Source organism: Balaenoptera borealis, assembly GCF_965194805.1.
Source record: "Balaenoptera borealis genome assembly, chromosome: 3".
NCBI lineage: Eukaryota > Metazoa > Chordata > Mammalia > Artiodactyla > Balaenopteridae > Balaenoptera > Balaenoptera borealis.
Genome location: NC_138866.1, coordinates 156,108,972 through 156,134,050, shown reverse-complemented (window position 1 = coordinate 156,134,050; position 25,079 = coordinate 156,108,972). Strand labels below are relative to the sequence as shown.

The 25,079-nt window shown below is 50.0% G+C and overlaps 1 protein-coding gene across 1 annotated transcript in view; it reads left to right on the top strand.

Annotated features, from left to right (window-relative positions):
- The window catches only part of ADARB2 (adenosine deaminase RNA specific B2 (inactive)), a 372,444-nt gene that overhangs the window by 241,696 nt on the left and 105,669 nt on the right, over window positions 1-25,079 (top strand). Inside the window, exon 2 of the mRNA XM_082386052.1 lies at window positions 24,631-24,717. Within this exon, the coding sequence (XP_082242178.1) occupies window positions 24,631-24,717 (87 nt within the window). The remainder of the gene's footprint in view (window positions 1-24,630; window positions 24,718-25,079) is intronic.

Below are 25,079 nucleotides of genomic sequence, written 5' to 3'. Positions count from 1 at the left end.
TATACATATATATACGCTTTTTCATAGTCTTTTCCATTATGGTTTATCACATGATATTGAATATTGAATAGTTCCCTGTGCTGTGCAGTAGGACCTTGTTGTTTATTCATTCTATATATAATAGCTTGCATCTGCTAACCCCAAACTCCCAATCCTTCCCTCCCCCACACCACCCCTGTGGCAACCACAAGTATGTTTTCTGTGTCTGTGAGTCTGTTTCTGTTTCATAAATAAGTACATTTGTGTCATATTTTAGATTCCACATATAAGCGATATCATATGATATTTGTCTTTCTCTTTCTGACTAACTTCACTCAGTATGACAATCTCTAGGTCCATCCATGTTACTGCAAATGGAGTTATTTAATTCTTTTTTATGGCTGAGTAACAATCCATTGTATACATATATACCACATCTTCTTTATCTGTCAATGCACATTTGGGTTGTTTCCATGTCTTGGCTATTGTAAACAGTGCTGCAATGAACATTGGGGTGCATGTATCTTTTTGAATTATAGTTTTGTCCAGTTATATGCCCAGGATTGGGATTGCTGGGTGATACGGTAACTCTATATTTTGTTTTTTAAGGAACCTTGATACTGTTCTCCATAGTGGCTGCACCAACTTACATTCCCACCAACAGTGTAGGAGGGTTCCCCTTTCTCCACACCCTCTCCAGCATTTATTATTTGTAGATGTTTTGATGATGGCCATTCTGAATGGTGTGAGGTGGTACCTCACTGTAGTTTTGATTTGCCTTGTTCTAATAATTAGCGATGTGGAGCATTTTTCGTGTGCCTGTGTCGTTGGCCTTGACTTTTACCAGCGCTTTGACCATAGGTGGAGGGTGTGGGTCTCTGGGTGGCTTCCCTGGCGCAGTGGGTCGAGAGCAGGGGGCACGGAGCACAGCAGAGCAGAGAGGAAGGCCCTGGGTGGTTCAGGGATGACCAGACTCCCATCCCCATCTCCTCGGCAGACTCAGGGTAGACGCATAATGCAAGCTCCCGGGACGTCATAACTTATAGAGAGGAAACTTCAGTAGCGGTCCTTCAGGACTGTATTCTGGTTTGTCTTGGGCGCGGGGCCGTGGTTCTGGACACGGTCCTCCAGGATCGCCGTCTGGCCCTGGTCTCCTTCCTCTGCAGCAGGCGGCCCCCACGTCTGAGAACACCCCACCCCTCTCACTATTTCACTTCCTCTGCCTTTTCTGATGATGCCTCTTTCTGGACAATGAGGACCTGCCATCAGCCATCAGGGATTTTATTCTTCATCGAGAAAAACCATAGACCAGAGGCCAGCTTCTCTTTGGTAGATAGAGTCAAGAGATCAGCCTAAACTCCAAATCTTATAAACCTCTTATAATGAAATCCCCTCAGATGTAAATGTGCCGTCTCAATAATTAGATAAATACACCGAGCACTGGTTACCAGCCTAGTGACGGATCTAATTATATTATTTCCCATGACTGCGCTGGTCTGACACTCCCTCATCAAACATCTGTCTCTGCCACTTCTTGTCACCCTTACACAGAGCTGTCGATGTAAAAATACTTATAAAAGTAACTGCTCAAACACGAACATCTCCAGGCAGGACCTCATTAAACAGAGAAATGGCGTGAGCTCTGTGTGCTAGGTTAGAACTACAGACAATGTTTCCTGCTAGCGAGTGAGGTACGGGGCCTTTAAACATGATTATTCACATTTAATCATGCACCGAATGCTCCTGCCTAATTGCTAAGTGTTTTCTCTTGTGCTTAAATTCCACGCCACAGATTATTAAAAATTGACTTTACAATATTTATTTTACTTATCTTCTCAAGCCAGACTGGGCTTAGCCCATAGATTTTTGTGAATTATTAATTTTTAAAGGCAATTTGTGTTACATTTTACACTTGGATGATGTCCAGAGAGACACTGATTTCTAGTCCACAACTTACAGAACTGAATCACTTTGATTCATCTTTAATCTAAAGAGTCTTAAAGCGAGTATCAGAGACGGAGGAGCTGATGAATCCCTCCAGCGTCGTGCGAAAGCTAACGAGCATGTACCCAACATGTAGATCTAGTGATGAAAGAGGAAAATTCCCGCTTCAGCAGGCTGTCTGAGCGGTAACCTTGGACAGTGTAATTCACCGGTTATCTAACCAGAGCTGCTTGGAAGGAGCCGTAATGAGAAGTTAACAAAACTGCTGTGCCAACAGTATCCCTGCATCCCCCGTAATTTACTGCGGTGGGTGCTCCACCAACCTTCTGGAGTCGTTCTTCCTTCCAAAGAGAGGCTCTTGGTTTCCCTAGAACTCAGCCCACTTGGGTGAGAGCCCAGATAAACCTCTTATACTGATTCTGTCTTGACTTTTTTAAGTGTATTATAGTGAGGGTCCATTCTCCATACACTAGATTCTAAATTTAAATTATATAGTATATCAAGAGTAGATTCCCAGATGCCAAAAAGGTGAAATGATCAGTAGCCAAATGGTGTTACCTTGCATTTTTGTGTGTATATAAACCCCTGCTTTCGTCTTTTTCTTCTTAAAACCAAGTATGTCTACATGCCCATTTCCTTAACCTCATTATTTGCCCAAAAGCCAGTGGTCAAGGTGAATCTTTTTCTTCCCTGGCTATGTAGTTACACTTACAAAAGGAACGTATGCATACATGCCTGGTGTGTGGCATAAAGGACATGCAAGAGAAAAGGGAACTTTTCCAAAAAATATTAACAAAAATGAGATGTGGATATTTTCCCCCCAGAGTATCTGAATGATACTAGAAAATAAACAACTGACAATGCCAGCATCCTGTTGGGTTTTTCTGAATGTTTTGAGAAACTTTGGAAGACTTGATATATTTACAGAAATGTGGAATGCTCATTGTGCTTTTTTATTTTTAACTATTTTATCCATGTTGTTCAACCTAAAACTAGCTAGGGCACCGAGTAGGAAGTAATTTGGAACAGCGGTACTATCCCAAACTGCTCTCGTCACACACAGGGCTGAGTCCAACGTCTATGTGGCACATGATACGGAAAAGAGACCTGCAGCAGTGACACTTAGCACTTACCTAGATCCTTTCAGGTTGCAAGGGGCTGTGACATGGGCTACCCTTAAAGCCCCTCAGCCGCTCTTGAGTTTGATCCTGTTATTTCCCGTCTTATAGAGCAGGAAACTGAGGTCTGGAGACACTCATTGAGCAGGTTATGATCACACACCTGGTAAGTGATGAAACCAGGCCTCATATCCAGGCTTTCAACACCAGAATCACCCACACGAGGCCCCATAACGTAAGTGCCATTGGAGTTCTATCAACGTCCAGAGACCAGGGACACTACTATTTTAGAGTTAATCAGGAAGGTTGCCTGGAAGAGATGGCATTTAAGGAAGCCATAACTTCTCACATTAACTGACAATTATTTTCTTTTTACCCTTTCATCAACTGAGTCAAACAAATAACTTTTCCTAATCTAGTTTTATCCTTACCAGAAATTGAATTATTGTTTTTAATTTTAATAAACAGCTAATCCACTCAATTGAAGTAGCTTATTTGCACAAAACCAACTCGATGAAATGGTGAAGGAAAATCCAATCAAACGATCATTTTGTGACATATAAGCAACACACACGAAAAGAGTGATTTAATTCTTAATTGGAGAGTCTCCATATTCCCAAATATATTCTTCCGCTCTGTTGAGGTGTAGTGTCTGTGTGTCTGTCATCCCCATACCCCTCCGTGTACCCACCCATCTATTATCCACCCATCTGTTCACCCACACAAACATCCATCCACCAATCTATCCACACCCCCACCCATCCATCACTCAGCTGACAGAGGAGATGGACAGAAGGACAGTGGACGGAGGATGAGGTGTGGGGTGGAACCCCTGCTCCCCTGCTGACCCTTCATGTGTGTTTTCACCAGGAAGCCCACTGTCCTACCTCGTCCCAAGTCCATATGCCCAGCAACCCTCCAAATTGCACAGGGCCCTGCTTGGTCCCCCAGGTTCACTCTGACACCCCCTCCTGACTGTGGCCCCTCGGGGGGAGCAGGGCAGTCTCCGATGCCTCCAGACTATTCAGCAGTGGGATCTCAGCCAAGCTGCCTGCGGCCTCATCTGCTGAGAATCCAGGGTCTGCGGCCCCAGGGTCCGCGGCCTCAGGGTCCATCCACCCTCTTGTTGGTCACAAGACAGTGAGCAGGTCCCGCTCTCTGCAGGGTGGTCTCAAGTGGGGAGGACGGTGATGGGCTCAGGGGAAAAGGAACAGTCCGTGTCCCCAAATCTCGCCTGCACACTGGACGGCGTTGCCGTATTTGATGCTCATGACAATGCATGAGTAGCTTCTCCTTCTGTAAAAAGGGGAGAAAACCGGGGTTCAGAGGGTGACTGGGTTCAGAGGGCGACTGGCTTGCCAGGACTGAGCGGTCTAGGGGAGACACAGCTCCACAGTGGGACCGAGAGCCGCGCCCGCATCTCATGGGGACCAGCGGACCCGCCAGACCCTGGAGCCGGGCGCACCCAGCACCCGCTCCTCGGCCAGATTCCACGCCCAAGACTCTTCACATCCTTCCAGTGCTCACAAGTGGATCCCTGAAGTTCTGTCTGGCCACATTCTCTCAGAGAGCGGGATTACTGGGGGCTTCATCATGGGCTCAGAAGAAATACTTTCTGCTGTTTTGGACTTCTTTGAATTTATATAATAGCTCTAAAGAAAAGCGGAGAGCATTTTTAAAACAGGAGCAAAGTCACAAATCCACAGAGCTAAAGCTCAAGTTTAATTGAGATTTGCATGCAGAGATTTTTAAAGCTCCTTTGTTCTGCAAACTCTCCTTTTAGCAAACATTCCTGGACTCCCTTTTCAATACACGCTTCAGGTGGTACAGGCAACAACAGAGAAGCCCAGCTCTTGAGAATGTTTTGCAACTTTCTTTAAAGATCCTAGAGCTGCCCGGGTTTGACCCCCCTCGGGTGAGCCCCACCACCTCCCACCCCCCACCCCCGTCTCCAAGCTCGTGGGGGGTGCTGGGCTCAAGGACAGGATGGCCCTCGACCAGGCACCCTCATCTCAATTGTTGCCTTTGCCCCAAACGCCTGCCGTGCAGTCCTTGACAGTTTCTCAGAAAACAAGTGCTCTCCTCAAAATTCCTGGTTACTTGGCCAGAGCAAAGCAGAAATTAAGGTATCAGCCCTATTGGAGTCTCCATTGCTATCGTGTTTTTAAGTCAATTCCAGGTAAAAGTTGTTTTAAACAGAAGTTTTAGAGTATTTACGTAGAGAAATGATACTGACAGAGATGAGGCGACAGCTTCCAAACTTCAGTAGAAAAAGCAGAAAAACAGAATAGCTTCTGCTGCAGCATGGATTTTGTTGAGCACGTAGGTGGCACTTACTGTATGCGGGCGCTTTCTCACCCTGTAAGCAGCCTCCCTGCACACAGCAGCCTGTAAGTAGCACGAGCGACACGGGACCCACGCCCAGGCCCAGCTGAGACCGGGGACAGGGGTGGGGGGGCGGGGGGGCTGCCCCATGCAGCACCGTCCACGACGCCCTCGGTCTGTCCAGGCTGCATTGACCTTGGGTCCCCATTCCCACCTGTCCCATCCCCCAGCCCAGGACTGGACCCTCGGTACCTGAAGACAGTTACTGGAGGGGGAAAAGCATCAAATTCTTGGCTTCAGGTTAAAATATCGAGAGTCCTAGTGTAAGTCAGGTAGGATTTAGGAAAATATTGCACCAGGAAGTACTGATTCTTCCGGACCCCCTCCCACCTGCCCATCCGGCCTGGAGGTCAAGGAAGGGCAGCTGGTGTTCCTGGCCGCCCAGGTCCATTCAGGGTTGATCCAGCGCCCTCCTAGCCAGATACACACAGCATCCTCGTGAAAGGCAGTGAAACCTCCCCCCGGAGGTGCTGGGATGAGGGACCCGGGCTCCCCTTCCAGTGTCGCCTGCAGAAGAGAGGGGACACTACAGGTCATCACCCCGGCTCCCTGGGGGACCGTGAAAGAGGGGACAGTTCAGTCTCAGAGGCTTTCCCGCTGGGCCGGCCAGCACCGTTATGGGAGCAGTAGGTCTTTGTTTGATGAGGCCTCCCCACTACCCCAGCAGGGACTGACGGGCCTGTTAGTGGGTGTTCAGTGGGCTTGGTAAGTGCCTGTGTGAAATGACACATTAATTCAAGGCAGGGTCACAGACACGGGTGGGCTTTGTGGACGGGTCCGTGTGTGTCCTCCCAGCCTTCTGAGGGGGTTTCCTTTGGGGGCTCTGGGCTCGCCCGCTGTTTTGCACAGCTTCCCAAACACCCTCTTTGTCCCTCTTCCATCCATCGTCTACTCAAATGGGAGAGCCAGTAACCCATGGTCCAGCCCAGGAGATGGCAGGACAGGCCCCGGGCTGCAGGGACGGATGGGGCTGACAGGGTGGCAGAAATGGCAGGAGGCTTGGTCTGGTCCCCTGAGGGCCCTGGACTGAGGACAGTCCTTGAACCAGTCACAGAGGGTGTTCGCTCTCTGTCCAGCCCGAAGCGTCCTCATTTCAGACAACCCAAGAGAACTGAGCCAGTGCTCTATCCGCATTCCCTGTTCTCATTCTACTTCCCAACACCCGGCTTGGTCTGCCCTACGTCAACGTGGCCTACAGGCTCAGATTATCTGAGAGTTTCTCTGAAGTTTGAGAGACCCACCGATCCATGGGGGTGGGGAGTCAAGGCCACGTTTATTTCTGGGAACCCCCAGGGTCAGTGTCAGTGGACGGAGGTTGCAGAGATGAACGAGAAGGGGACCTGTAGGAAGACGGGCCTGAGTGGATTTCAGTCACCTTCCCCTCACCTGCCGAGAAGCCCCCCTCGTCCGTTCCCTGTGTCCCGGGAGCTTGTGCTCACGGCTGCAGGATTGAGTTGAAAGCAGGTGTGACCATGTGTCCAGAGGTGTCTGGCAGCCCATGTCCGAGCAGCTGAGGGGGGTCTCAGGCCTGGAAGACAGTGACACACGTCGGCTGATTAGCCCTGAGTGGGAGCCACCGGGATACGGCACCAGGATCCGGACCACACATTCAGTCCATTCAGCAGGATAAAAATCCATGCCTGTATCAAGGCTGGCGACTTTGAAAAGAGCAAATTATAATCAGAGTCTATAGGCAGAGGGTTTAATAAACAGGTTCGTTTGGGGCATCGTGAAGTTTGAGTGTGTGACGGTACATTTCCCCAGAACACACTGACTCTTGGGACCCCGATGAATGGAGGTCTCAATGGAGATGGTTTTTCTGTGGAAGCCAGGAGTCAGAGAGCCTGAGTTTGAGGAAATCGCTTAATCCTTCCACGCCTCGGTTTTCTTATTGATGAGAAGGAGGATAATGATAGCAGCTAACTCATAAGATTGCCGTGAGCATCAGTTGAGGTAATACACCAAATTGATGCTTTATACCTTTTCCTTGAGACGTAGTCAATAAGCGATAAACACTCGGATTACCAGCACCGAGCTGATTACAGGCACTGGGCACAGGGAGGATGTGCCGGGCTGTCCTCTCGTCGGCTGGCAGCTGTACCCCAGGTCACCCCAGGGGCTCCGAGGACCTGCTGGGAGCAGGTGGAAGGCTCCCTGGGGATGGAGGAGGTGGGGGGGGGGTGGTCAGCATCCCCACTCAGCTCTAACACCAGGAATTGTATGTAGGAAGCTTCTAACTGAAATTTAATTTAGTTTAATTTGGAGAAAAAGGGAGGTAGGGTTCCTCAAAGTACGAGTTCTTGAACAATTTTAATGAGAAGAACTAGTAGAAAATATGTGCTCTGGGGCTTAACCCACTGCTTCCTTGGGGATGAGAGAGATGGTCCTAATATGTTTCATTCCAGCTCAAATTTGGGGGATCTCAAAAAGACTGTCCATCACTTAGCCTTTGGGAGTCTGGTCAGCATCCCTTTGGATCCATGGATTTCTCTGAAGCAATGCAAGTCTCTCTTGGGGGGCGGAGCTGGACGCTGGGTCCCGGGCAGCTCACAGCCCACGATGCTGCTGGGCGCCAGGAGAGGAGATGGCTGAATCCTGCAATGACGTGTGTTTTCACCAGGTGCACAGGCGACCAGAGCGGATTCCGTGCGTCCCAAGCCCCCGGGCGTGGCGCTGACCTTGCCGGGCCCACTCTGACACACACCAGCAGAGCAGTGACAGCCCCGCGGATGAGTGGCTCTGCCTTTGCAGAGTTATCGTCTCTCTCGAGACTCAAGGGCAAGCTGTCAGCTCGCCGCCCGGGGACCAGGACGCACAGTCCCCATCATCACCCTTGATGCACCTCGCAGAGAGGCAGGGCCTGCGAAAGTCTCGGAGATGTGTCCCCAGAAGCTTGATGGGCCCCGAGGAAGCTCCTGGGCTGAGCCCTCTGCACGCAAACCTCTCACATCTCAAATACAGCATCCGCAAGCTGCGGCTTTCTGCGCGGCCGTGTTCACAGGCTGCTCCCGGCAACACTTGCTTAGTTCAAAGAAAGGATTTGCCTCCTGTGCCTCCTCCTTTTGGACGAAAACACTTACGTTTTAATTAAATAAGACATAGGGCACTCTGGAGCTTGTCATCAGGAAGACATGAACGGAGCGAGAGCCCATTAGCACGAAGGTACCTCCGTCCTGGTCGGCCTCGGCCTCCAAGCTCTGGAAAGGAAGGTCATGACCCGAGTTCTCTCTGAGCCCTGAGGGTAGCCGCACCCCAAGCTCACAGGCAGCTGGTGCTGTGACACTGCTCCCCTAGCTCGTCTCTGACCAGCTCTGCTGGGACGGGAGCTCCACAGACACACCCGACGACACACCTGAGGACACACCTGACAACACACCTGATGACCCACCTGAGGACACACCTGGAGCGTAGGAGCCGAGGGACCCGGGCCACCTGGAGGACACAGACAACGGGCAGCCCCGCAGAGAAGGGCGTCGAGGCGCTGCAGGAGCCTGGGGGAAGGACGCACCCCCAGATACCCCGCAAAATGAACAGGCTGTGGGTGTCAGAGAGGAAACGTGCCAGTCCAAGTGAATCCCCACCTGCCGCTGTGACAACACCCAACCTCTCCAGCTCCCCTGATGGGCCGGGCGGCCGCTTCCCCCAGAAGCCGCCTGAGTCTGTTCACTGTGCCAAGAACAAGCCCCAAGTGGAGGTGGGCCCTCCTGACTGTAGTAGCACAAAGTTCTTTAAAAAAAACACATCCCAATTTCAAGGAGAGTAGCTGGGCTTGCGACTCTCCCTGCATCTCAATCTGCGGTTCTAGCCTCGTCCACAACAGGTGGGGGTGACACCAGCCAGGGTCCTTCTCACACGGACACATGGAAGCCGACAGATGCCCCTGGTGACGATCATCAGGACACGGACATTTCTGACCAATGGACCCCCCGTGGAGCCTCTCACATACGTGGGTCCTGGGATGAACAGTGACCCAGAGATATAGTGTGGGTCCATCTCACAGGGAAATGAGCCAATAGAAAACGTGTAAATAGGCAGGGGTGAGTGGGTTTGTAAGTTAGGACGTGTCTGGTTGCAGGGGTCAGACACCCAGCAGTAGCTTATGGGCCTGAGGAGTGGAGTGGTCAGGCTGGCCCGGCCCAGCTGTCCTCCGAGTCCCCCGGCAGCGTGGTGACCGCTCCCCCCGCCCCCAGCGCTTTCTTCCCCTGTGAGTCATGCACGGTGGCCTGAGGCCAGGCTCTCCTATGGTCCAGGGGATCAGCTCCAGGCTCAGAGGGAAGGGGGCTGCTCTTGCTCATCAGAGAAACGGGGGTCCTGGCCCGACCCTTCATGGTCATGCAGCCCCACTTGAAAGGCCCGCCCTTGGCTTAATCTTCTGCTGTCTCCATCTGGAAATCGTAATGATCCCTGAACAAGGACCCACGTTTCCATTTTGCACTGGGCCCAGCGGATCCCATGGTCCATTCTGGCCAGGAGGGGGGTTCTGCTGATCAGGTAATGAGAGCCCCCCTTGGAGCTGAGAGGGGGGTCAGCCTTACCCAACCTGTAGGCCAGGAGTCAGCAACGGGCGCCCCCAAGGAAGTCGGGGAAGGAAAATAGGTGCTGAGTGACAATGCACCCTACTAAAGTGGGGGGCCTTTATCTGGCTTGTAGATGCCAGCTCATCTTTCAGCAGATGTCTGTGAACGATTAATATAGTTTATACTTAATGGTTACATGTAAAGGACACACTATTACCATCATTTCTCAGGTGTGTGTGGATATTAACCTTTGGACCAAAATCTGCATTGCTTGGTTGACAAGGGAAATACGTCTTGAGCTTAAACAGACTGGAGTGTAAGTTCAGAGAGAAAGAACATTCTCTGTCCTGGACTCTCCCACAGACCAGTGCTCAACAGGCATACGTAGAATGGCTGTTGATGAACAGAACTTCAGAAATAACATGACAAGATCTTCTCTGACTAAATCACATCTTTACTCATTTACACCCACTTTTGTACCAAATACAGAATTATTTAGGTTCCTGTTCCCTCCCCCTCCCCCAGGCTCAGAGGTTCCCAGCCGTCACTTAGGAAATACCCATAGGGCTGTCGCAAGGACGTGGTGAGGTTCTGCGGCCCCATCTGTCAGCTCGTCTCAGGTTCTGTCTCCTGGAAAGAAGTCCCTGTGATGCTGGGGGAAATGGGCTCCGCAGCTGGGGAGCAGCTGTGCGCTCGTGGCCGAGATTTCCTAGTGACCTTAGCATGTGGCCTTCGAAGTCCTCCGAAGCCCTGCAGTAAAGAAATCTGCTTCACTTGACAGAACTTAGATTCCACTAGTGTATTTGCTCATGAAAATGTTTTGGGGTAATAATACCTGTCTTTGTTTGGCAGAACTGCTGCCCCAGGTCTTACTGCAATTCTCTAAAGACAAACAAGAAAACCAAATGCACCATATGCTGACTTTGCTCGGAGAAAGGGCGGGCCACGTGCAGAAAAGTGAAGGGCAGGTGGGTGGCATCCTGGCCGGCAGGTGGGTCCAGCAAATCGTGATGAAACTTCAACTCTTAGGGATAAATTGAGGACACAACGCTGAATAACGTACAATCTATTTCCCAGAGGCATTTACAATTCAGTGTGGTCGTAGGGTGCCAGCTCAGCTGCCTGGTGGGGGCTGTGTGAGCCCGTGTGCTGATCGGGGAGGATGCTGAGGCTGGAAGGGGAGCTGAGGCGGCTCGTGTGCGGCGCACGCGGCACCATCGCCCGTGAACCATGGTACCCGCGTGGTAACTGTGCTGCCGAGAGACACGTCACTTCTCCCCACGCGACTTCCCTCTCCGACGTGGACGGGGGGGAGGGGGAGCGGTGGACACGGGAGGTGGACGGGGCTGCGAAGCAGGACGTGGTGACAATGCCGCAGGTGACGGGCATGGTGCTTCACCAGCGGCGTCCGTCCACCAGGACCCTGGGAAACAACGCCTGTCCCGCTGCCACGCAGAGGGCAAGGTCTGGCCTCCCCCCATCCCCCCTGAAAGCTGAGGCCACATCCCTCCTGCTCCCATGGGCTCGGCACCACTTTCACTGCAACTCGTGAGAAAGCAGGAAACTGAGGTCCGGGCCCAGCCGGGTGCTGCCTCACCCAGCACCGTGCGGCCCTGTAAGCCTGACGGTCAGCGCTGGTGACACTCCGTGGTGACACTCGGAGCCTGGCAGGGCCTGGGGTCCCAGCAAAGAGTAACGTGGATTCTGCCGTCAGCAGGAGCTGACAGAGTTAGTGCCTGACGAGGCATTCTTGGAACCCTCTGACTTTTCAGGTCTTGTCAGAGCCCAAAACGGAGACACTTTCAGTTGAAGAAGCAACAGTTCCAACCTCCACCCACTCCTGTGTTTGTCAGCCCCACCCGACCAGACTCAGCCCAGCATGCCCACCCCCGGCACCTCTGCCCCAAACAGTTCTAGCACAGGGCCTGACTCGGAAAACACAAAAACACGTCCTCAGGCAAATTAAACACATCCATGTGCCACATCTTATTACCAAACCATGTGGAACGCAAAATAAGAGCATTAAAAATGAGCCTCGCGGTGATGGGGGAGACTCGCGTTGTATCCTGGGCACCGGCCGCTGGGAAGATGCGTAACACCGGGTGCGTCTCCTCCAACAGACGCGCACAGAGCCCGCAATAACTCAAGGTATTTTATCACTGTATGTCCGCAGGCCAGGCATCAGATGGGAAAAACACTCTTGAAACAAAATTAAATAGTTTTAGATCTAATTTTACCAGGCTGAACTGGGTTGCAAATTGATTTTCGTGGAATCTAATAGAGAACACACACGTTGCCTCTTATAGAAAATCCACCTACCACGCCGCTTTCTACTCCACTGCTCGCTAGAAGTAATAAGAAACTAATATTTCACAAGGCAGTGTGTCTCGTTCTGTAAACGGCCTCTGGCTCTGAAGGAGCCAGGAGCGGCCTGTCGGGGAGCCCAGCGCCCGAGGCCTGGCCAGCGCAGGGGCCACCCCGTCCGGCACCCGGAGTGCCCAGCCAGCCTGTGCTCACTGGCCTCACCTCGTCCTCGTCCGGCACACACTCCCTTTTCTGTTCATGTTCTCCTCTTCCTCTTCCTCACACCTGCCTCCAAACGCAGGCAGCGTTGGGCTGTGACACAGAATGGGCATCGTCATATCACTGGACGACCTCTGCCCCCTCCTGGAGGGCTCCCTGACCCCTGCTCCCTGGGCAGGCCCCTGCCTAGTTCTCTCTCTATTAAAGCATCCCTTATAGTCCTGGTCACAGGACACAGGGACTCTTCTCTGCTTGGTCACTTCCCCAGTTTCCTCAACAGCAACTGTTAAGACTGGAGCATCTCCAAAACGATACCACAAAACCCCTGAGCAGGTGAATACTGACATTTATTTACAAGGCAGTCTTAGGGCACGATTATCCACACCGCACCACCATGACTCCTGCAGGCTGCCTGCAGCCCCTCCTGGATGCCTGAGCATTCGTTAGCAACTTAACTAGGAGGCTGAGAGGCGGGGGCCCGAGCCACAGATGTGGACGACCCTGCCAACCGACCAGAGTTCACTCAGAAAGGAGGAAAGGCTGCACTGTGGTGAAATCCAGGAGCAAAGGAAAAGGACCCTGTTGACCAAAATTCTGTTCAGTCCCATCTGACTAGCGCCCACACGTCCCATGAAATGGTCCTGTCTGCAGATCACAGGATCTTATCATGAAAACGAAAGGGAATCCTCACCCGCATGAAGTCCACGTTCTAGTCGGGAGAGGTGGGCAGTCAAGCAAGTGTGACACGTAGTGTTGAAGATGCTGATAAAGGCTGTGCAGAAAATACAGCAGGAAGAGGGAGTTCTAGGCTGTTCTAGGCTGTTCTGGAACATTCTAGATCCTGGGGCATAGTAAGTGCTCCATCAATCTTCGCTGAATAAACAGATGACGGAATGAATGACCAACTGTTTCCTCCCTGGGTTCAAGTAGCCAGACTGACCGGGGACAGTACTTGATGTGAAGGACATAGAGACACAGGGGCAGGCGTGATCGGGGACTGGGAGTGAGGGGTCTTCTCAGCACTCTGTAGGACTGATGTTTGTCAATACGTGTGACCCCATTACGTGGGGTAATGAGGAGCATTGTGGATCATTACACACGTCAGACCGGTGGAGGGCTGCTGGGGTCAGCTCCGGAAGGGTGATTAGCAGCCCTCACTTGTCCTGAGACGGTCTGCATGAAGAGACCAGTCCATTAGGGAGCTTCAAATTAATAAAGATCATTTCATACATTAGCCAGGAGCGCCACTCTAAAGAGAAATAATTAAACTTGCAAATTCAGATACTAACACTTTGACCTGCTCTCTAAACAATTACTTATGTGATCAGTTGTTCTATTTTTGGTTATTGGAGTATCTAATTCTTGTAAGAGGTAAGAAATTAGCCACATTCAAACAGCGCTGAAGAAGAAAATGGTGTTGACAACCCGTCTAAACAAAGCCTGCGGAGGACAGGGCGACCTGCGGGGAGGTTCTGTCATGTCTTGTTTCTAGTTTCCAAATGAGCTCAACTCAGTACTTAAGTAACTAAAGTAATATTAGAAAATAAAATAAAAATAATACTGGATCCAGTTGCCTTTGGGAATGTAAGAGGCGACAGCATCCACTCAAAGCCTAGAAAGTTGCAGAGAATGATTGTGTCCTGTGACGTGCTGGATGGTATTAAGGGGCAGAGAAACCTTTTTACAAAATGGAAATAGAAGGAAAAGTATAAAATAGAGGGACTTGTGGTTAGCATGTCTCCAAAGAGAAGAGGGCAGGGAGGCCAGAGGATGCCAACAGAGGAAGTGCCAGACGTGTGAAGAGCCAGCAACATGGAAGGAGGACTCTGGGGACATGAATCGCAGAGCCTGTGCAGGACTCGCCCCTCGCGCAGAGGGTTGTACCTGTCACCGTATCTGCAGGTCACTGGCAACAGTTCTTGGAGGACTTGCGTGGGTCTTTAGGGTCAAATTCTTACCTCCTGAGAATCTCCTGCTTCAAGCTGGTTCTTTAACTCAATTCCTGACCTGAATCACAGGACCATCCCTCGAGGCCTCACGGGTCCTCAGGGCCGGTGAGCAGTGGAGGCTCCTGATTTCAGCCCCAAACCCCCTGCAGTTCAACCTCCCCCTGAAGCCCTTGGTCACCTGCTCTCTCTGACCAGGTAACCAGGAGCACCCTCCGCCCCTACCAGGGACCCCTCGGTGGACGCACGACTCACGGTGTCACAGACAAACACAGGAAGCCGCAAGACAACAGGTTGTTCCTCTCGCCTTGGACGTTGGAGCTGACATCAACAGCACCCCCCATCCAGCCGCGAGCGCCAGAAGCCCTGGAACCAGAGGAGACCGTCCCAGACCAAGGGGGCTTCCCATGGCAGACACCTGTGTGAGTGACATGAAGCGAGAACACATCTGTTTTCCTAATTGGAGAAACACATTTCTATCTGGGTAAAAACTTTGCCCAGAAAAGTCTACTAGGCAGTTGCTACCAACCAGGGTGCTGCAGGCCAGGCACTCTGGACAGACAAGGGGCGTTTGCTGAAGGAGTGGCTGGTGGGCCTCGACCACACTGGCCAGAAGGAGGATCAGGAAGATGTCCTGGAAGCAACTCCGGCTTTCCCGGCGGGTCTCGGAGCCTAGAAAGGCCTTGGACAGCGTCGCGCGGAGCTCAGCTTCCCACCTCCCAGGCCATCCGCCACCCGTCCCCAGGTTGGCGTCTCCTCGCCTGATGGAGAAGGTGGCGCACAGCGTGTCCGGCCGCAGGGCCATCGGGTCTGACACCACGCACTGTCCAGCAGGACCACTGTCCTCAGTGTGAGGGACGGAGCCCAAAGTAGCCCTTGCACCCCAAGGTTCATGGGGGACCCGAAAGGAATCTAGAGAGATGTCTACACTGGCACGTGCACCACTCCCTATGGAGCATCAGAGGGGAGCGCAGGGCTTCCCAAAGGCCCTGAGCACCCTGGCAAAGTGTGAACATACACCTTTAGATGCAGATTTTCTGTTGTTTAAATGCACTTTCTGGCAAAGAGTCCCATCCCGTCAGTCATTTGTCAGCCATCCGTGTCTTTGCCTGCTGTTCACGTAGAATGATCTGGTGTGAGCTGGTTTGTTTTTAGCCTCCCACCCCCGCTTCCCAAAATAATCCAGGTGTAGCTGGAATGTCTGTGTGGTCCTCAAGGCTGCTCGCAGCACCGGGACCGTGGCCTGGCCAGGTGGCCCACGCTGGCATGGGGAGGTCTTAGCCCATGACTTTGAGGGGAAGCTTCCCAGGAGGAGGACAATGTGCCTGAGAAATTAAACCACGAGGAAATGGTGGATTCCATAAGAGACCTCTTATTGCTCCAACAACTCCTTGAGAGCCATGCTTCTAATTCCCGTGCACTGGAGGTCCTATTTGATACGCATATTTATTAGCCGTCCTCCCAGCGGCAGGAGCCACTGCAACTCTCACTTAGGGGATCTCTTCCTACGAAATTTGGGAGCTTTGAAGAGAAATTCAGGTGTTGGATATTCCTGACTTCCTTTGAGTCTGTAATGGATGAAAAAGTCTCCTCCTCTTCACCCCCCCATCCCAGCCCTGCATGAAGGGTCTCCCGGGTAAGCCCAGGGACCCCAGCCTCACACCCGGGCCAGGGTGTCGGCTGCAGAGTCCTCACCGGCTCATTTGGAAGTTTCAGCCCCTTGGAGCATAAACATGGACGATTATTGTGCTTTTCTTCTTTTAACCTCCTCTGTCCCCTCCTCCTCTTTGTCCCTCAGTGAGTCTCAAGCAGGCCCGTAACTTTCTAGTTATTTCCAATCTGTGAAACTCAGCCCAGATGGAAGTTGACCATCTCATAACCGAGTCTGAGCCCATCCAGGGAGATGGAAGGGGAAACATCTCTGTTTAATTGGCCAAAGTCGAGGTGTATCCACTGGATATTTTAACTGGCCCCCATGTCCCCTCAGCAACAGTTTCCAAATGTCGGGTCTCCCGGGGGCAAGTGCGGGGTGATGCTGGGAACCATGTCTGGGCCTCAGACCCATCTTGGATGAGAGTTTTCTCTCCCCCTCCTTCTTCTTCCCTCCCTCCCTTTCTCTTTCTCCCTCTCCCCCACTCTCCCCTCTCCCACCCTCCCTCCCACTCACCCCTCACAATCCAGAAGGTTTATGTTTGCTGCCCTCCAGCCCCCTGGGGCCCCCTGTTCAGAATCAAGACTCCAGGCCCAGACAGAGCTGCACAGGTGGCCCCTCTGCTGGCCTGGCCTTCCCCTCCCCTAACTTGGGTCATCCCAGACTCACCTTTCAGTGGAAGTACGCTTGGCTCTGGAGCCAGACCTCCTGTGCGTAGTAAGGGGTGGACGGTATTATTAGCTATCAGGTCACCTCCTGCAAGATGCCCCCCCTACCGACCTCCCAGGTGCCCCTGGACAGGCCAAGTCCCTCAGCACTGTTCCTTCCTAGCATTAGACTGTGAAATTATTGGTTAGGGGTACAACTAATTTGCATTCGATAAAGATTTGTTAAGTGAGTATATTAGTCTGCTCGGGCTGCCGTGACAAAGGACCACAGACACGGGTTTAAACAACAGACATTTATTTCTCATAGTTCTGGAGGCTGGGAGTCTGAGATCCAGGTGTGGGCAGGGCCGGGTCCTCTGAGGCCTCTCCCCTGGGTGTGGACGCCGCCTTCTCCCTGTGTCCTCACGTGGTGGTCCCTCCATGAGTGTCTGGGTCCTCACCTCTTCTTTGAAGTCACATGGGATTACGATCTACCCTGAAGGCATCATTTAACCTTAATCACCTCTTTAAAGACCCATCTCCAAATGCAGTCACATTCTGAGGTCCTGGGGGTCGGACTTGACGTGAATTTTGGGGGAGGACACAGTTCAGCCCATACAAAGAATGAGGAACAGACACAGGCTGGCTGCCTGTTTCAAGACCAAAATCATGAGTTTTATACACCTGGAAGTTACCAGAAGAGCCTCACTCCTTGTGAGAAGCAGACCCTCTCGTGTTACAGAACTCGGTGCAGACCCAGAGTATTTCTTCGCCTGAATTCCCTTGTTCATAGATGGCAGCCTGAAAATGGCCTCTTAAAATACACATTCCTGAAAATATGCGAGAAAATATCTTTGCCTGTCCTCCAAAACATTATTCCTTTCTCCTGCCTGCATGGAGGTTAATTATTTTCTTACTTCCCGAGGTCACCCACCTGTTCAGGCTGATTTGCGTTTGTGTTTGGCTAGAAGCAGCATCCGTTCAAGACATACCTGTGTTGGGGGAGAAGACACAGTCAGGAAGGAAAGTGGGTCAAGCCTGAGGGGGGCCATCTGTCAGAGTGCGTTTTGGCAAAAAGAAAACATAAGAAGGGAACGTGTAAAGGAGGCTGGGGTTTGTAGCCCAAAGGTACCGACTGCGCTCGGCAGCTTCCAACTGTCACCTTCTTTCTGTTTCGCGGCTGAGCTGCGCTGGACGGAGCAGCGCCTGGCCCACAGACTCAGAGGACACAAGCACAAAAGCTCACTCCAAACGGTTGAAATAGGGCAGAACCCAAGTGCGCGAGTGATCTAATTTTTTAAAAATAACCTGTGAACTATTTAGTGCTTTGCAGTAGAAGATCAAATCCTTAGGTATTTTAGCAATTACGGTTTTTATTAAAATTTCCAGCAAACATGTTATTTCCCATGGACAGATTTTCCGGGTAACTGACATGGGCTCGTGCCGCAAGGCGTTTTTTAAATTTTCATCTTACTTGGTAAAAACTGTTTCATAAATTGTTGATAAACACAACAGTCTGTAAAAGCAAACATGGCTTTCACAAAAGCAGGCTCCAAAACGTCGACATTTTCCAGCTCCTCGTGGGTAAACTGAGTCTCCGCAGCTGCGGAGCGTGTGGCGGGGCCTGATGCTTGCAACCTTCCGTGGCCCCCATCCCGCTCACGTGAGTTCTCGCTCCCTCTGTTGCCATATGTACAGCTGTCTGGACGTGAGTCCGAGGACCGCTCCAAAGAGCCTTATCTTTGAGAGTCTTCTTAAAGCCTTTTAAATACATTTGAGCTTCCAAATCTATAAAGTAAGCAAAAAAGAAAAAAGAAAAAGACAAACCCAGGTCCCGATAAGGGGGCCTGACTGCACCTACAGTTTACCTTTAGTATCTGTTGTCCTCACTTTTCTCCTTTCTGGAGTAAATAATGCTCTGACGCTGGCTTCACATCATTTCTTTTCTTGTCCAGTCACTTTTTTTATCTTTTAATATTTTTAAATAATTGAGGTATAATTTACATACGGAGAAAAGTACAAAGTGTACTCTTACAGTCCAGTGACAAATGCACACACACGTGTACCACGCATATCGGTCTAATATAGAAGGTTTCGTCCTACCAGAAAGACCCCTCCCGCCCCTCCCAGCCAACCTGCACTGACCCTTAGGGGCAGCCCCTGTCTGATCTGTCACCAGAGGGTAGTTTTGCCTCTGCTGGAATTACATGGCGTGTTCTCTTTTCCGCCTAAATTTTTTTGCTCAGCATAATGTTCTAGAGAGTCATCCATCTCAGTTTTATTTCTGGTAGCCTCCCGGTGTATAAATTTTAAACACTTCATGTACATATTCTTCTGTTAATGGGCATTTGGGATGCTTCTAATTTTGAGCTGTCATGAATAAAATTTCTCTAAACATTCCGGCTCAGGTTTTTTCTTGAACACATATATTTCCTTTGTCTTGGGTAAATGTCTAGGGTGGAATTGGGGATCATAGGATAGGTGTGCCCTTAGCAGCCAAAACATTTTCCAGAGTTATCGTCCCAGTGGACGAGTGTTCTGATTTTCCTGTGTCAGTCTTCTTAATCTCAGCCGTTCAAGAGTGTTGATATCTCTCTATGGTTTTAGTTTGCATTTCCTTAACGTGTACCACTGTTGAGTGCTTGGGGATGTGTTTACTGGCTATGTGAATATTTTCCTTTGTCAAGTTTCTGTTCAAGTATTTTGCCCGTTTTTTTAATTGGAATTTTTTGTCCTTTCTTATTACGTTATAAGAGTTCTTTTTTTTAATTTATTTATTTATTTATTTATTTTTGGCTGTATTGGGTCTTCGTTTCTGTGCGAGGGCTTTCTCTAGTTGCTGCAAGCGGAGGCCACTCTTCATTGCGGTGCGCTGGCCTCTCACTATCGCGGCCTCTCTTGTTGCGGAGCACAGGCTACAGACGCGCAGGCTCAGTAGTTGTGGCTCATGGGCCTAGTTGCTCCGCGGCATGTGGGATCTTCCCAGACAAGGACTCGAACCCGTGTCCCCTGCATTGGCAGGCAGATTCTCAACCACTGTGCCACCAGGGAAGCCCCAAGAGTTCTTCTTTTATTCTGGATAAAAATCAGTTGTCCTGATTGTAAATATATTATCCCAATCTGTGGCTTGCTTTTAGTTTTCTTAACAGTGTATTTCATTGAGCTGAAATTTTTAATTTTGATGAAAATTATATTTTCTTTTATGATTGGTGCTTTCTATGTCTAAGAAATCTGCCAACATGGAGACCATGAAAGTAAGCTCCTATATTTTCTTCTAGGAGTTTTATAGTATTAGATTTTATGATCCATTTAGTGAACATTTTCATTATGATACAAGATAGAGCTCAGAATTCACTTTTTTCCAAGATGGTGTACAGGTTTTCAGCACTGTTTGTTAAAAAGACTTTCTTTCACCTCAGTGTATGACTTTGAGATCTTTGTTGAAAATCGGTTGATCACACAGGTATGATTCCATTTCTGAACCCTCCATTTTGTTCCATTTTTCTATCTTTATGTCGTTACCAAATTGTGTTTGTTCTTCATTATCAATATTGTCAACCAATGGGATCTCATCCGTTTCCAGGAAACGGCTTCTGCCCCTGAAAATGCTTCCCCACATGCTCCAGAAGTATATGAAATCACATCAACTTAGGCCAGAGCCATTTATTTTGCAGTGAGCAATAAGGTTTATACAAATGCCCTGGGTCATTCCAAGTAATTCATTAAAAACATCGTTAATATGATGGATGGTGACCAGAACTTCCCTAGAAACAACCCCTGATTGGAGGCCACGCCAGGTGCTCTCCTCACAGGGGCCAGTCCAGGTCAATGCATCTCACTCAGGCCAACATCCAGCTGGTTCGCAGGGACCCTGGGCCCGAGCTGAGAGCCACAGACACAGCTGCGGGGCAGGGAGCACCCAGCCCTTCCAGCTGCTTTCCCTGGAGGAAGTCCCTCTCCTTCTTCTGACTCTCCAGTGGGAGGCTGGGAGTCCTGTTAACCAGCTGCTTTCAGCGGACCCAAACCAGAACTGCGAGAAAGAAAAGCAGGTCCTCTATTTTCCATCAGTAAGTAACCGGCATGAAACCAGGTTTTCTAAGGTGACCATGAGAAACACAAAGACCAGAACCAGTTGGCTACTGGGGCTCTGCTCACCTGGAGCCAGTAGACGTAGATACCAAACTGACAGGCGCATGTCAAGGAAACAACTACCGAAAAAGTCATCGACAGCAAATAATTTTTTTTAGAATTTTTCTAAATAGAAAATGTAATTCCTCACCCTTTTCCCTAATGACATTCTAAAGACTCGGTCTGGGGGAGTTCCCTGGCGGTCCAGTGGTTAGGACTCTGCACTTTCGCTGCCAAGGGTGCGGGTTTGATCCCTGGTCGGGGAACGAAGATCTCACAAGCCATGCGCTGCGGCCAAAAATTTATAAATAAATAAATAAAGACTCGGTCTGTCCTTTCTCAAGAACAATTGTTTCTCAGTCAGAGGGTATGTGCCTTCAGGGTTAAACATTCCTCTTTCATGAAGTATCGTGGTAGGAGATGGGTAGTTGGAGTTTCAGTTGGGCTGACTCAGCAGCTTTGGTGCTTCCTGCCTGGTTTGTCTGCTGGGTTTAAGCCGGCCCGTGAAATCCAAAATCCACCGAGGAGTGGATGGGGCAAGAAGGGATAGGGTTCACAGAAAAACCACAGGATGTCCAGTCAAATTTGAATTATTTTTTATTTTTTAAATTGTAGTAAAACATACATAACATGAAATGTGTCATATTCACCATTTTTAAGCATGTAGTTCAGTGACATTGAGTACATTTGTATTGTTGTGCAACCATCACCACATCTGTGTCCAGAACTTTCTTATTTCCTCAAACTGAAACTCTGTCTTCACTAAACAACTCTCCCCCTCTCCATCCCCCAGCCCCTGGGAACCACCATTCTCCTTTCTGTATCTATAATTTCTACTTCTCTAGGGACCTCATCTACGTGGATCATACAACATTTGTCTTTTTGTGACTGGCTTATTGAGTTTCGTATAATGTCTTCAAGGTTCATCCGTGTTGTAGCATGTGTCAGAATTCCGTTCCTTTTTAAGGACAAATAATATTCCCTGTGTGTACAGACCACATTTCTTTATCCATCCATCCATCCATCCGTGGACACTTGGGTTGCTTCCACATTTGGCTATTGAGAATCATGCTACAGTGAATGTGGGTGTACAGATAACTCTTTGAGTCCCTACTTTCAGTTCTTTTTGGGTCTATACCCAGAGCGGAGTTGTGGGTTTCACAGTGGTTGAACCATTTTACATTCCCACCAACAGCGCACAAGGGTTCCAATTTCTCCACATTCTCACCAACACTTGTTACTTTCTAGGGTTTTTTTGATAGCAGCCATCCTAATGTGTGTGAGGTGGTGTCTCCCTATAGTTTTTATTTGCATTTCCCTAATGATTAATGATGCTGAATATCTTTTCATGTGCTAATTGGCCATTTGTATATCTTCTTTGTAGAAATGCTTATTCAAGTCCTTTGCCTTAAATTTGAATTTCAGATAAACAATGAATAATTTTTTTAATGTATGTATGTCCCACATGATATTAGAGATGTATATACACAGAAAAGTATCTGTTGTGTATTCAAAACTCAGTCTTAACCAGGTGTCTTGAATTTTTATTTGACAAATCTGGCCACCCTAGAAATCCAGAACTCTGATGGATGGAAAACAATCTTTAAGTATTTCACAGTTTGGCTAAGGTGAGCTCTGAATTGTTTTAGTGTGTTTTTGTGGGTGTCTGGCTGGTTGCCCTGCTTTATTAGAAAATTGTAATTTCATTTTGAGATGCTCGAGACTAAATCATTTGAGCTTCACACTCTTTCTGGAACATTATTGTTCTCTCTTAATGAAATTATAACTCAAGCAAGAGATTTCATTCTCGTGTAGTAAATTAGCTCAGCCATGAGGGTTTGGGGAACTGGGCCTTCCCTGGGCTTATTCTTCGTGTTCGGCAGAATGAAGAGGTAGCAGGCTTTCTGTATTTGAGTTATTTATTGTTCTCCGAGTGAACATTGTATTGTTCCTCGTCCCTAATGGAAACAACAGCTGTTAACACGCTCCTGAATGAATTTCAGTGTGAACTCCCCTGGCCTCTGGAAAACTCGGCTAAAGAGAAAACAGGCTCAGAATTGAAAGAAAAAGAGTAAGTTTCAGGCCTGGGTCTGGAAACCTGGAGGCTGACTGCATAATAAACCGCCAGTTGACGTTTCCAGGAGAGATCACACTTAGATGAGCCCGAAACCGGAGCTCCTTTCCTACGACAGAAGCAGACAAAGGCAGCATGATGCACGGAGCATGTTAAAGTGTCCCTGATGAGGGACCCTGGACAACCCAGCCAAAGGCAGGGCAAGGGCAACCCCATGGCGACCCTGTGACACCATGGATGAGCAACAAGGGTTCTGCCTTCTGCAGTTTTCTAAACATAGTCAAGGTTCACATGGAAAGTCACGAATGCTGCAGCCTCGAGGGGACAGAGCCGTGAGGGGTAGGGGCCTGTGCACAGCGGCTCCGGGGGTGTCGGGGCTGGGTTCTTCTGTGGACTCACTTCTGGTTGGGGTTAAGGTTAGGGTTAGGGGTTAGGTGTTAGGGTTAGGGTTAGGGGTTAGGGATTAGGGTTAGGAGTTAGGGATTAGGGTTGGGTTAGGGGTTTGGGTTAGAGGTTAGGGTTAGGGGTTATGGTTAGGGTTAGGGGTCAGGGGTTAGGGTTGGGTTAAGGGTTTGGGTTAGAGGTTAGGGTTAGGGGTTAGGGATTAGGGTTAGGGGTTAGGGTTGGGTTAAGGGTTAGGGATTAGGGTTGGGTTAGGGGTTTGTGTTAGAGGTTAGGGTTAGGGGTTAGGGTTGGGTTAAGTGTTTGGGTTAGAGGTTATGGTTAGGGGTTAGGGTTAGGGTTAGGGGTTAGGGGTTAGGGTTGGGTTAAGTGTTTGGGTTAGAGGTTAGGGTTAGGGGTTAGGGATTAGGGTTAGGGGTTAGGGTTGGGTTAAGGGTTTGGGTTAGAGGTTAGGGTTAGGGGTTATGGTTAGGGGTTATGGGTTAGTGTGAGGGTTAGGGCTCTGATATAAGGAGCTTTCCTTCTGGTCCCTTCAGTAGTCATTCTTTCATTTCTCCCAATTGGGCTTCAACCCACTTGTCCTTTGTCTCTGTTCAGAGGGAAATAGCTGAGCCCGTTGGTCCCAAGCGCCACCTCCTCTCGGGTCCGAGTTCCCCTCTGCACTGTGCTCAGGAGATCTGCACCCGGGACCACCCCCAGGGCTGCAGGCAGGGGGTCCCTGGGCTCCTCTGCCACTTCAGTTACCGCCCCCACTTCAGGGGAAGCTCTAGGGCCCCTGTCCGTTCCCTCCTCCTGTTCCGTCTACTTTTGCTCAAACAGTAACTATATTTTACAGGTTTCATAAGTCCTTTTTTTTTTCATTTTCTCAAGCCCACAAACAGGTTCTCCACTACTGGGGAGAAATAGTCTTGGCTCTGTTTGCAGGACTCTTGTTTCATTGAGGCATTTCTTCACTGGCCTTAGCTCCTCTCTGTGAAACGTCCTTTGTCTGCAGGCCCTGCCCACCCAGCTCCGTGCAGGCTCAGGCTAGGGGGCTGCCCTGCAGATGGTGACTTCCAGTTTTGAGGGACATGGAGATGCCAAAAATAAGAAAAGAAGAAAGATGGAAATCATAAAGTTTAAAGCTGGAGAGGGGAATTTGATAAAATGCTGTCAGAAATTCAATAAAAGACTGAACCAGAATGAAGTGGCTAAAACCAAAAATGACCTTTCAACCTCCCATGTCCAAACCCTCAGTAATAAGAACATATGAAAGCACTGAGTTTTTCTGAAACTCGATGTCAAAAGTGCATTTCCTGTCCTTCTTTTCTTTCCAGACAAAGTGAGTATGCTGTCCGCCTTCATCGCTTCCTTCAAGCACGTGAGCCCTGGGGCCGCGCACACGGAGGATGAGGACAACCTCAGTAAGCAGAGCCCCTTCCCCGAGAGCCCCAGCCCCACGTGCAGAGGGGGACCCCAAAGGCTGAGACCCTTGGGGTGGTGGGGGGCACCACCTGGGCTTCCCAGAGCAGGAGGACCTGCTCCCACCCCCCTGGGATCCCTTCCCTGCCTGGAATCCCGTTCCCCCCTCCCCAGGATCCCATCCCTGCCTGGGATCCCATCCCCCCTGGTATCCAATCCCCCTTGGAATCCCATCCCCCATTGAATCCCATTCCCCCCTGGAATCCCATCCCCCCCTAGGATCCCATCCCCTTCTGGGATCCCATTCCCCGCTAGAATCCTGTCCCTACCCGGGATCCTTTCCCCACCTGGAATCCCACTCCCC